Here is a 12870-nt window from a genome sequence, read left to right on the forward strand (position 1 = left end):
GATCGCCATATTTGGGGTCGGGAAGGAATTTTCCTCCAGGGCGGATTGGCAGGGGCCCTGGAGGTTTTTCGCCTTCCTCTGCAGCGTGGGGCATGGGTCACTTGCTGGTGGATTCTCTGCAGCTTGAGGTCTTCAAAACACAATTTTGAGGACTTCAATAACTCAGTCATGGGTTAGGAGTTGTTATAAAAGTGGATGGGTAGGGTTCTGTGGCCTGGTTTGTGCAGGAGGTCAGACTAGATGATCATATTGGTCCCTTCTGACCTACGAGTCTATGAGTCAAACTCCATTGCAGGAGAAATTAAATGGAATTTTTCAGCTTGCTCCCTGAGGAGCCCCAACTGGCTGGTCTGCCTAGCTTTCATCAACATTTTTGATAGAATGAGCACATTGCTGTGAAATATCTTGGTTCTGTCAAGTCAGTATCTTCCATTAGAAATTTTTTGACCAACTCTGCTCAAGTTCATTCTATTTATTCTAGTTTCTGAAAAAAGTGTTATCTTAAAATTTACACGTCTTTTAATATTTGATGGGGCTAATTGGATTAATGCTTGTTTAATGAAATGCTGTGTGTTTACAGTTTGACTTAGATTTGATTTTAACATAACCATTCAAATGGGAATCTTGAGGTCTAGGTAGCTGGATATATAGAAAACTACATTTACCTTTGGGCCTATATATTAAATGTCTTATAGATTATTGCTGGTGTAGAGATTATCAGATTCTTTTGTAAAAAGACTGTTGAAATTGGAATAACTTGCAAAATATCTGAATACTTGCAGGTATAAAATCACTTTTCCCTGATTGTATGGTAACATCTCCATTAAAAAGTAACCCTCAGTGCTTTGATGGAAGATTTATATGGCTGACTTTTTCAGGGGAGTCTGAAGGAGTATGTGTCTAAGTCTCATAGGCTTATTTGAAAATCCCACCCCTCATTTCCAAATTCCAATCTCACATTGTAACTAACAGAGTTTCAAAGCATGCAGTATCAGTGCAGTTTGAGTAGTTTAATACTGAACTTCAGCCCTACCTGGTATCTCTGTTTTGTGATACTACTTTTCCACTTGCCTGAGTGATAAATTTGCTTGCTGTTGAGGATAATGCTAATGGTAACTTGAGATCCCATTTGGTTCCTTGAGCTAGGTAGCCAACGTAATGTTTGAGTAAGAACAAACAGCATAAGATTTGTGCCGCAGCTAAGGACAGGTCTACACAAAGGGGTTAAGTTGACCTAAGTTATGTAGCTTAGGTTACTTATTTGGTGTCTACATGGCGCTGGATCAATGGGAGGAACTCTCCCATTGATGTGTTTTATGCTCCTCGTTCTGATGGAGTACCGGAGTCAACGGGAGAGGATCAGTGGTTGATTTAGCGGGTCTTCACTAGACCCATTAAATCAACCTCCGCTGGATCGATCGCTGCAGTGTCGATCTACGGTAAGTGTAGACATGCCCTAAGAATGCAGCCCTCATTAGTTCTTGTGAGTTCACTGAGGGAATTTGCTGTGAGTAGAAGTTTTGTTCTATGTTTTTGTACCGTGTGGATCTGGGAAATTACTACATGGCTCCAAAAGTTTATATTTTTTTAGTGCCAACCTTGAACAAAGATCATCAGTTGTTTATTTTGCATTTATGTTGGTAGGCTTGGCAGAGTTTGTTTTATTTTTTATAATTTCAAAAGTGATTATTTTTAAGCATTTTATTATTTTTAATAGATTTAAATTTTCACAATTTCGGGAAGTTGGGGTGGGTCAGATAATTATTTAATGACAGTAGATGGAGAGAATGAAAAAATTAAAGTTTTGTAAATTGTCAACACCACATGTCCAAATATACAAAATAAATATCCTTAAATCAAATTCTAAGACATTCTCAAGCAACAATTTTTCTCACTATGCTTATCTGTAAATTTCGAGCATCATTGATAGACATATATTTTCGTCTGTTGGTGTCTATATGGTGAAATTAATGTTTACTGACATTTAATGATTAAAAATCTAATTCTTGCAAATGTGTGTGTTGCTAACTTCTGGACAAACTTACTCAATGGTACAACTAATCATTTTAATGGCAGCAACTCAATATGAGACAATATAATTTAGGTTTGTTTTTTTTGGTGTCAGAGCCCTATCATTAGTTCAAGTGTGGGGGAGACATATGTTACTATAAAATTCAACCGTAATTTTTTTTGCCAAGGGCAGTGTGGTTTCATTATGCTAGAACAATAATATGATGTATTCAGATCTTGTAAAGGCTTTCTTCTTTCACAGTGCCTTTTGTCTTATTTGTCCTCTTAGGCTATGTGTACACTGGCAGTTGAGCAACAAAACTTTTGTCACTGTGTGTCGCTAAAAGCTGTATAGTGTAGACAAAGCCTTAGACTGAAATTTTTTTGTGGCGGGGATTCTATCTCAGTGCCAAGGAAATCATTAGAACTATCCATACAATAATTAAATCCAAACTCATCAACTACAAATTCTGTTTCACAGGCAATTGAAAAACTTCAGGCTGGTGCTCTTGCAACTGATGCAGTGACTGCAGCACTAATTGAACTAGAGGTACTTCTTATTTTTAATTCAGGAATTAAACCAAGTGAATATGTTATTGCCATATATCCCAATTCTATATAAAGCTATACATTTCAACTTGTAACTTACAGAGAATACTCTTTCAGTGCTTTAAATAGACCTATCTGTGCAAAAGTAAAATTTAGTCTGCAATCTGCCTTTGACTTTTTCATTGTCTTGCTTGCCCTTAATGTACTAAAGAGATTTAGCTGCCTTCCAATATTCAGATTGAACATATATTTGTTATACGTCAGCAGTAATAGCATCAAATTTGTTTTACCAGCCACAGCCTCTAATATCTGATAATACTAAAAGTGGAGAATTCCCTACAAATGCAGGATAGATTCTCTCTTTGGGCTTATCCGTTTCTGACTTCTTCCTATCTTATTAGACACAATCCACTGATGGCTTCTTGGATGAGATAAATGATGCTTTGATCACTTCTGTTCATTACAGAGCCCATAACACATTAGATGGTCCATATTTCAGCCTTATTTTTCTGGTGAAATTTCACATTGAGTACTTAGATTCTACTTTGCTGGATAGTAGATGAAACAAAACCAAACCTCTACAACTTCAGTCCAAGTTACTCTTAACTCCTTCTCCTTTAAAGCTCTTGTGTAGTAGTAGTGCTGATGTAGCCACCTCTAGGGTGACGCACATTTCAGAGTGAATGATATTATGCATATTTTTCAGTGCGTTTGGATTATTTTAGGAAGGTGCTGTTTAAATGTAAAGCTAATTTGTTTCTTATGACAGTCATGAGATCATGTTAAGGTGAATAATTGTGTTGCATTGTGGAGAAGAGGTGGCATAGGTGATGGATATTACTTCATTTACACTCTGTTTCAAAATGGCATATTAATAAACTTTGTAATAATTACTTAGAACTCTAACATGGTTGCTAACCTTAATTCTTTATTAGGTTTTGTTTTAGGTGTGAGGATGAATGTTAGTGGTTATGTCCACAATTAGCCTTATACATAACTGAATTTAGCTTATAAAATATTCTCAGAACACTCCTTAGAATTATTCGCTTGATTTAGGATAGCAGATCTTGCTTTAGTACTCTTAGCATCTTTCAACAGAAGAACTAAAGATAAACATTTAAGGCAACTGAAAGAACCTGTCTCTAGGATATGTAGTGGGTTTTGCATCACCAAAGATAGTGGCTTTATTTTTATGATCACTTCAGCTAATTTTTAATTCTGTTAGGGAAGCTGTTTCATGGGTGGGAGCATGGAGGTCCAGTACTGTGAGCATGAAGAAAACGCATAGAAGTGTTGTGGTGAGCACTGTGAAACAAGTTAAATTTACTCTTTTGTGTATGGAACTAGATGCTACTCAGCATTCCAATTTAGCAAGATAAACTACATTTAAAATTCCTAGTTTATCTGCTTAAGAGGCCTAGAAATTAAAGGTTTTATAAGAAAAGAATATAGGTAGTACATTGCAGGACACACAATTGTGCTTAAATGAATGTAGCTTGTTTGCAGAATAACTTAAAGAAATTTAGGAGGCATTGACTTTTGATTCTGTTGATGATGGCATAGTGTTTTGCTTTGATAGAGTTTTGTATTGGGTTTATTGTTTTAATGTACAGGCTGCTGTGTGATTATGTTGGAGAAGGCAAGGTTAGATGTTCACCTTGGACTTGGAGGATGTGATGAGGGGCCATGCCCATTGCTCAATTAGGACAAATTGCAAAGAATGGAACAGACAGTCTTCTCAAACTGTTAGTTATTCCAATACTTAGATTCACCAAGCCAGCAACATAGCAGCTTCTGCAGTACCTTACTGGTTACCCAGAAGCCAAAAACACAGTTCCTTTAAAGCAATCCAGCCTTTGGGCTCCCACTCAGATAGCCAAGTCAAATATGATGAGGATTACTGAAAATCTTATTCATTATTTAAAAAAGTTCTACCAATACCAAAGGATCAGACACATTACCCCCCGGGTCAATGAATATTTCAGATCTTACCCAAATACATGCTTATAGCCTTATTAACTTATTCTTATTAACTAAGCTAAAATTTATTAAAACAGAAAAGAGAGAGAGAGTACGGGTTAAAAGATTATTATACATACTGACATGAATAGAGTTCTTAGGTCAGTTTCATAGTAGAGATGGTGAGCTTTAGAGTTGCAAAAAGTTCTTTAAAATTATTCCATAGGTTCAGTCCAATGTTCCAATTATCAGGGTGATCTAGAACAGAACTGGAGACCTCAATCTTGTGACTGAATCTTCTCCTGGTGAATCATAAACAGATTTGAGATCAAAGTATCAGGTCCCAAGTTGTTTTTTTTTTTTTTCTGAGATAATTGGCAGCCACTTGACAGCATGCAGTCCTTGGGGTGGACAACAGTGTCTTTGATGTAACCTCTTATTTCGTAAACATCACCGGTAATTAGCTACATGGATTAACATATGGCAATTGCCTATCTCCAGACATCTACATGTGATTTGCTACATACTTCAAAGAGAAATTAAGACAGTGATAGCACTACAATCACAGTTCCTTTAAATGTTAGTATCTTCTTTTGATCTCTGAATTAACAGAATACAACCATAGACAGGAACTATTTGGTTACATTGTTAACCTCTAACAATATACACCTCTACCCAGATATAACGCTGTCCTCGGGAGCCAAAAAATCTTACCATGTTATAGATGAAACCGCATTATATTGAACTTGATTTGATCTGCCGAAGCGTGCAGCCCCACCCCGGAGCACTGCTTTACTGCATTATATCCGAAGTCGTGTTATATCGGGTCGCGTTATATTGGAGTAGAGGTGTATGTGTAAAAGCACAAAAACGTAAATGTTGTCATCTTCTAATATGTCTCTAAAGGTTGAATCTGGGTCAATTAGCCTGCTGGTTGTGTAACCCTTTTTGGCCCTGTGTCACAGAGGGTGAGGAGGAGGAGTAGAGCGTCAGCATAGTGAGGTTTGATGGTCCTTACTTCCTGTAGAGTTTGTTTCACGGTCTCATACCAGCACCCGAGGAATCTGTCTCCTTCACATATGAACTTTACCCTTAAGATAGACTACTGTGCTCATCAAGCAAAATAGAATTTTCTATCACAATTTTCCTCTTGATATTTATTCAATCTTTTAGATATGTTGGACCCAAGTAATCGAGTGCCTTAAAGACAATGACCAAGACCTTGAACTTGACTTGATATTCCATGGGAAGCCAGTGTTCCAAGTGGAGAACATGTGTGATGTGCTTGTGGTAGTCTGTGTTCCTGAGGGGAAGAGCTTCAGGATTCTGGACTAACTGCAGTTTCCTAAGGGCTGATGGCTTAATACCTAGGTATATTGCTCTGTAAAAGAGTTTTTCTGAATAGAATGCCAACCTGAAACATAGTAAAATGTTTAAAAAAAAAAAATCATTTTAGCTACTTCACCTGCCTGAGAACCCTCCCAGTTTTTGTAACCTTTAGAACCAAATCTTCATTTAAAAAAATAATCTCTCTCTGTTGCTATGTGAAACACCAACACAGGAAATTAATATTGAATATAGCAAGTCAACACAATAAACAGAATAAAGAAATTTATTCCCCTCGCTTCCATTTATAGTCATTTTGTAATGTAGGTAGATTAAAACTGTAGTTTTTCATGTAGTCCCTTCAAGAAGTAACCCCATCCCTCTTGTCTTTATGTAGCAAGGATATCACCTTCGTAAGACAGTGAGTATTCTGATTTAGCCAGAATGTATTGTGAAAATCTGTATGTAAATTAAGTCAACTCGTTAACTTATTTTGCTGTTGTAGTGTTGATTTTAATTATAAGTAGGGCTGTCAATTAATCACAGTTAACTCACGTGATTAACTCAAAAAATTAATTGTGATAAAAAAATTAATCGCGATCAGTCACAGTTCTAATCGCACTGTTAAACAATAGGATACCAACTGAAATTTATTAAATATTTTGGATGCTTTTCTACATTTTCATATATATATTGTATTCTGTGTAGTACACTTTTTTATTTCAGTTACAAAACCAAAACAATGTAAAACTTCAGAGCCTACAAGTCCACTCAGTCTTCCTTCTTGTTTAGCCAATCGCTAAGACAAACAAGTTTGTTTACATTTACAGGAGATAATGCTGTCCTCTTCTTAGAATCATTGAAGGTTAGAGTTGGAAGAGACCTCAGGAGGTCATCTAGTCCAATCCCTTGCTCAAAGCAAGACCAACCCCAACTAAATCATCCCAGCCAGGGGTTTGTCAAGCTGGCCCTTTAAAACTTCTAAGGATGGAGATTCCACTACCTTTCTAGGTAACCCATTCCAGTGCTTTACCACTGTCCTAGTGAAATAGTTTTGCCTGATCTCCAACGTAGACCTACCACTGCAACTTGAGACCACTGCTCTTTGTTCTGTCATCTGCCACCACTGAGAACAGTCTAGCTCCGTCTTCTTTGGAACCCCTTCTCAGGTAGTTGAAGGCCGCTATCAAATCCCCCCTCATTCTTCTCTTCTGCAGACTAAATAAGCCCAGTTCCCTGAACCACTCCTCATAAGTCATGTGCCCCAGCCTGCTAATCATTTTCATTGCCCTCTACTGGACTCTCTCCAATTTTTACCACATCTTTTCTGTAGTGGGGGGCACAAAACTGGATGCAGTACTCCAGATGTGGCCTCACCAGTGCCGAACAGAGGGGAATAATCACTTCCCTTGATTTCCTGGCAACGCTCCCACTTTTGTAGCTGGGTATTGCAAGGTATTTACATGCCAGATATGCTAAACATTCATTTGTCCCTTTGTCCTCTGGAATGATGGCCAAAGCACATGCTTCCATGCTGATGACGTTCGTTAAAAAAATAATGTATTAATTAAATTTGTGACTGAATTCCTTGGGGGAGAATTGTACGTCCCCTGCTGTTTTACCCTCATTCTGCCATATATTTCATGTTATAGTAGTCTTGACTGATGACCCAGCACATGTGGTTCATTTTAAGAACACTTTGACTGCAGATTGGACAAAATGCAAAGAAGGTACCAATGTGAGATGTCTAAAGATAGCTGTAGCTACTCGACCCAAGGTTTAAGAATCTCAAGCGCCTTCCAAAGTCTGCTCGGGACGGGGTGTGGAGCATGCTTGCAGAAGTCTTAAAATAGCAACACTCTCTGATGTGGAAACTACTGAGCCTGAACCACCAAAAAAGAAAATGAACCTTCTGCTGGTGGCATCTGACTCGGATAATGAAAATGAACATGCGTTGGTCCACACTGCTTTGGATTGTTATAGAGTAGAACCCGTCATCTGCATGTATGCATGTGCCCTGGAATGGTGGTTTGAAGCGTTAAGGGACATATGAATCTTCAGCACATCTGGCACATAAATATCTTGCGATGCCAGCTACGACAATGCCATGAGAATGTCTGTTCTCACTTTCAGGTGATATTGTAAACAAGAAGCAGGCAGCATTATCTCCTGCAAATTTGTTTGTCTGAGCGATTGGCTGAACAAGAAGTAGACCTGAGTGGACTTGCAGGCTCTAAAATTTTACATGGTTTTATTTTTGAGTGCAGTTTATTTTGTACATAATTCTACGTTTGTAAGTTCAACTTTCATAATAAAGAGATTGCACTATAGTACTTACATTAGTATATTATATTAGCACTATTTCTTTAGTTTTTTTTTTTTTACAGTGCAAATACTTGTAATCAAAAATAAATATTAAGTGAGCATTGTACACTTTGTATTCTGTGTTGTAATTGAAATCAGTACATTTGAAAGGTGGAAAACATCCAAAAATATTTAAATAAATGGTATTCTATTGTTGTTTAACAGTGTGATTAATCACAATTAATTTTTCTAATTGCTTGACAGCCCTAATTATAAGACCATATGAACAATTTTTTTCAGCCGAAGTACAAAGAACCTTTCTAATGTGCAACAACAGAATAAAATCCAGAGTATTGAGTCTACTTCCTAAACTCTGAAAGCTATAGAATAAATTATAGCTCATTGCTCATTTTCCAGTGGTCTAGATATTTTTTTATTCTGTGTTTCACAAACTACTTTCTCTTCAGAATTTTGGAATATCCAACTATCTTTTTAGGCAAGTGTCACAAAAGATGGATTTTTCCCAGTTCTGCTTAGTTACAGAACTCCTATTACATGGAATTCCAGCCAGTCCAAGAGGCATCACTTCAAAGAGTTGCTGAGGAACAAAATTTGCTCTTGATCTTTTGTGAGTGAGCTGACAGTTTGCTTGTGGTAGGCTGGCTGCCTTTTCTATGTTTGCAGTCTCTAAGTGGAGAAAGAACAGTCCATCTCTGCGTGACTGCATGAATATATCCAATGCAATAAATTCCATGATTAAGATAAAATGTTAGCAGTTATGTGGGCAAAGTAACTTCCATGTGCAAAGTAATAAACAGCAGCTAACCGTGAATGCTGTTCATATAACCTACTACTACACTGCTGAATTTTATAAAGTGTCATTTGTCATATTTGGCAACCTGATCATGGCAGCATGGATGAATGTGTTTCCCAGAATTTCAGCGAGCTGCATAATTGAATATAACAAATGAAGATGCTAACTCCAAAGTCTGTGTATGTTGCAATAATAAATTAGTGGATACTTCAGAAGACTGATTGTTAAAACACTGCGTGATTCTTTAAGGAGATGGTCACTGAGCCATTCGGTTTTGCACAATTCTGTTATCGGTTGCCACATATGAGTTGACTGTTGAATTGGTCTTGGAACACAATAGTTGGGTTAATTTTTTTGACTTGCGGTGTACAATAACCACATGCTGTTTTTTTTTTTTTATGGAAGACCAGAAGAGCTCCATATGATTAAGCTTTTATGTATCTCTGTAGCACTTCAGAGAATCACTGTCTAGGTGCTGGAAAGAGACACTAAAGAACACCCAGATAAATATTTTAAGACTTCTTCATGTAGAAGGGGAAAAATAATCACAAGCAGAGCCAAATACTCTACTGATCAAAGTTGCAAGCACTCTGATTTCTGTCTAAACATATGATGGACACAGTTTGTGCAATAGCATTAGGTTGTGTTCCTCTGACTTATTACAAAGTTGTAAACAGATGATGTTTAAATCAGGGCTCAGAACTGATTATTCATCCTATGATGGAAAATGCCATATAAATAAATGCCAGATTTGTGTTTCCTAGTGAAACCGCTCCACTTACAGTGTCTTAATGTTGCGGCTGAACTGGAAAAGACACTTTCAGTACCTCTTACTAGATACCATAAAGAATCTGAAACAAATCTAAACTATGGAGTGTGCAAGTCTAATTAATATTAAATCTATGGCGTTCTCTACTGCAGATCTGTTGCTTTCAGTTAAATACTGAAGTGAACTGTATTATATGACCTATTTTGTAGCACTAGATTGAGTTTTAACTTGAGTACATTAATAGGAAAAGACTAACCTCTGTAGATGTACACTTTTGAAACTAAAGTCTGTTTTTAAAATTTAAGTACAAGCAATTAATTTGCAGTGAGAAGCACAGCACTATTATAGTAAAGGGGTCTGTGTAAAACTGGAAAGTTAGAGGTTCTGACCTAGTTTTTTAGAATTGTTAATTATAGTTACAATGTTTAAAAAAAAAAAAAAAAGCCGGTTCCATTTGCTTATGAATTCCATTTGTTGACTTGGCATAGTATGATGCATAGGTATGTGTTGTGCTTTGTTTAATTATCTGACTTTAATTAAAGTTTTTCTTTATAACATTTTAACTGATTAAACAAAATGGGACTTGATTCATCCCAGGAGGCCACTTCTCAGTGCCACAACCCTCCAGTAAGAAAGCAACGATATAATCTTATTGTTTAAATGGTGGCTGTCTATATGCATGTCTCTTGAATCGCATTGAATAGTCACAAAGCTTGCCTAAACAGACTGGCCAAAACTATATCAAAGATAGTTGAAGTGTTACTTTAACATCTGTTGAAAGTAGAGCGCTTATAACTATTTGGCTAGGTGTAATTCCAGGACTGTCAAAGATGAGTAACTTCTACAAACCTTCCAACTTTGACCACAGCTAAAAAATTTAGTGTGCTGTGAAACTGGCAAACATTGTAAGTATATCTTGAAGAAGAGAAGGAATCAAAAAAGAAAATGGTAGCTTCAGTAGTTTAGGAGCAATTACGGGATGAAGTGCAATTTTTTTGTTGACAATCTAATTTTTATTTTAGAAGCTAAAATTTCATATTTCAGTAGATGCAAGAATTGTAAGTTAAATTTACTTTGCTGGTGATGTAAGTGCAGTGGGAGTAGGTTTCTTAAACAATGTCTTCCATGTCATGTGACTAGGCTTCTTTTGGCTACAATGCTATGGACAGTGTTTCTTCTGTTGTTCCCTCCCCTCTTCCACTTTTTTATATGATGACAGGGCAAGCATTTTGATCTGCAAAGTTCATGGCTGCTCTGCTTACCTCACCAGTAAGTTGAGACTACTTAGAAATATAAAGGAGTGCTCTGCTTCCATTTAAAAATTAAAAAGTAAATTCTTTGAACTGGCCTTTGCATAGTCTCTCATATGGCATGCATCCTCTGATGCTGTTGACATTTTTTGCAAAGCAGTGCCTAAGCTACATTGTTGCCCTCTTGCCAGCATCAAATGGTTGGAGCTGAGGTTAAAAAAGGTCTGATTGCCCCTGCCAGGTCAATTCATTTTTTACCATGGATATCTGTGGGTGTTAAGAATATGCTCCAGTACATCTGTTAGTCTGTAAGGTGCCACAGGAGTCTTTGTTACTTTTTGAAGAATGTCTCTGTATACCTGGATGGAAGAATTCACTTTTCATTTTAAAACTCTCCCTATTTTTGTTAATGTATATGATAGCTATTTAGTGTTTGGCCACTTATTATTGAACATGGGTTCTTAAACATTTGGTCATGGGTGATCTGACCTCCAAAGATTCAGATAAAAGGAGATGGTTGTAGGCAGTGTATTTCACACTCCCACATTCTCCCGAAAATGGATGCACAGTGCCATTTTCTGTTCAGAGAGGGGAGCTCACTTTGTCCAGATTTGAAGGCCCTGTATACAGAGCAGCACGCCTTGGAACCACACCAGTGGACAAGATGATCCATGTCTTCTGAAATGAGGCCCTCAGTCTCTAGATTTGTCATTGGACCAACTTTCAGGCCTGTTATGTTGGAGCAGACCATCTTTCTCTTCAGCTAGGCATGACCATGGAACTAAAGTCTGTGCCAGAGAGAGACTATAGTGCCAAAGTTGTCAGTAAGCACTGGAGCTTTATTGGCACAAATAAGCACTAGCTCAGAAGTGGGGCTTCTGCTGCTGAAATTTTACTGATGTCAAGGCTGATTTCTGCTTCTAAGGATCCTTCTTTGGTTCTAGGAACTATTTAAGTACTGAAATATGGAATCCAAGCTGACACCAACTAGTATGTCAGTGCAGGAAATTCCTTTGACACGTAAGAGCCTTGTTTTATTGGAACAATCTGATGTGGCTATCCCTCTGTCCTAGGATCTTCTGTCTGAGCCGGTCACATCATGATGCATCCATTAATGCTGGGACCTTCGCTGGGAAAAATCTCAAAAGCATCAAGCACATCTTATAGGACAAATCTGCACCAGTGTCACCTCAGCTGCCCTTAAACATAAAAAACAAGAAAAAACAAGTTGAAAGGTATCTGGTGCCAGAGAGTTTACTGCCTTCCCCAAAGAGGAGGGCACTAAAGAGGGTCCTTCTTGCTAAGATTCCTGCTACAGCACGGAGGGTTCCTTCCATTTGCCCATGGTGCCAATTCTTAGGATATGGCTCTCTCTTCAGTTAGTACCTCTGACACAATCGCCAGAACATATGATTGTGCTTCTGTGGATGCACTCTTCTAGAGATGGTTCTGTTAGTCCAACACCTTTTGGAGTGAGACAGCAGAAATGAGTCTCCAAGATTTCAGTTCCAGGATTTGTCTGATCAGCCTTGAGCTTGGGAGGCTTAGCCAGCTCTTGGAGTTGGGGCACTTCAGCATTCTGAGGTTCCAATTTTCTGTTGAGCTAAGAGAGTTTATAAAGCCTCTTGGAGCAATTCCTCTCAGACTCACTCTTACCTTCCCTTTTAGCCCTGGAGCTGTGATTTTTACTGTCAGCGTTTTTCGTTCCTTTGAAAGCTGAAAGATAGTAAAGTTGCCAAAGTCTTTTGCTGCTCCTCATCCTTCCACCTTTCGTAAGACTGCAGAGGTGGTGGCCCCTCATGCACTGAGTTAGGCCTGCCAACATTCCGCTGTCTTAATCAAGTATTACGTTTTTTACACAAGTTGTGACTCATAACAAAGGAGTAGTG

The 12870-nt window shown here is 37.8% G+C and overlaps 1 protein-coding gene across 5 annotated transcripts in view; it reads left to right on the plus strand.

Annotated features, from left to right (window-relative positions):
• TASP1 (taspase 1) overlaps window positions 1-12870 on the plus strand; it is a 167191-nt gene that overhangs the window by 16169 nt on the left and 138152 nt on the right. For all 5 annotated transcript variants that reach the window (XR_004374991.2, XM_032789844.2, XM_032789847.2 and 2 more), the window contains exon 4: window positions 2492-2560. Coding sequence is in view for 4 of the 5 variants with exons in the window: in XM_032789844.2 (XP_032645735.1) it covers window positions 2492-2560 (69 nt within the window). In the remaining variant the exon portion in view is untranslated. The remainder of the gene's footprint in view (window positions 1-2491; window positions 2561-12870) is intronic.

This window comes from Chelonoidis abingdonii, chromosome 3 (genome assembly GCF_003597395.2).
Source record: "Chelonoidis abingdonii isolate Lonesome George chromosome 3, CheloAbing_2.0, whole genome shotgun sequence".
NCBI lineage: Eukaryota > Metazoa > Chordata > Testudines > Testudinidae > Chelonoidis > Chelonoidis abingdonii.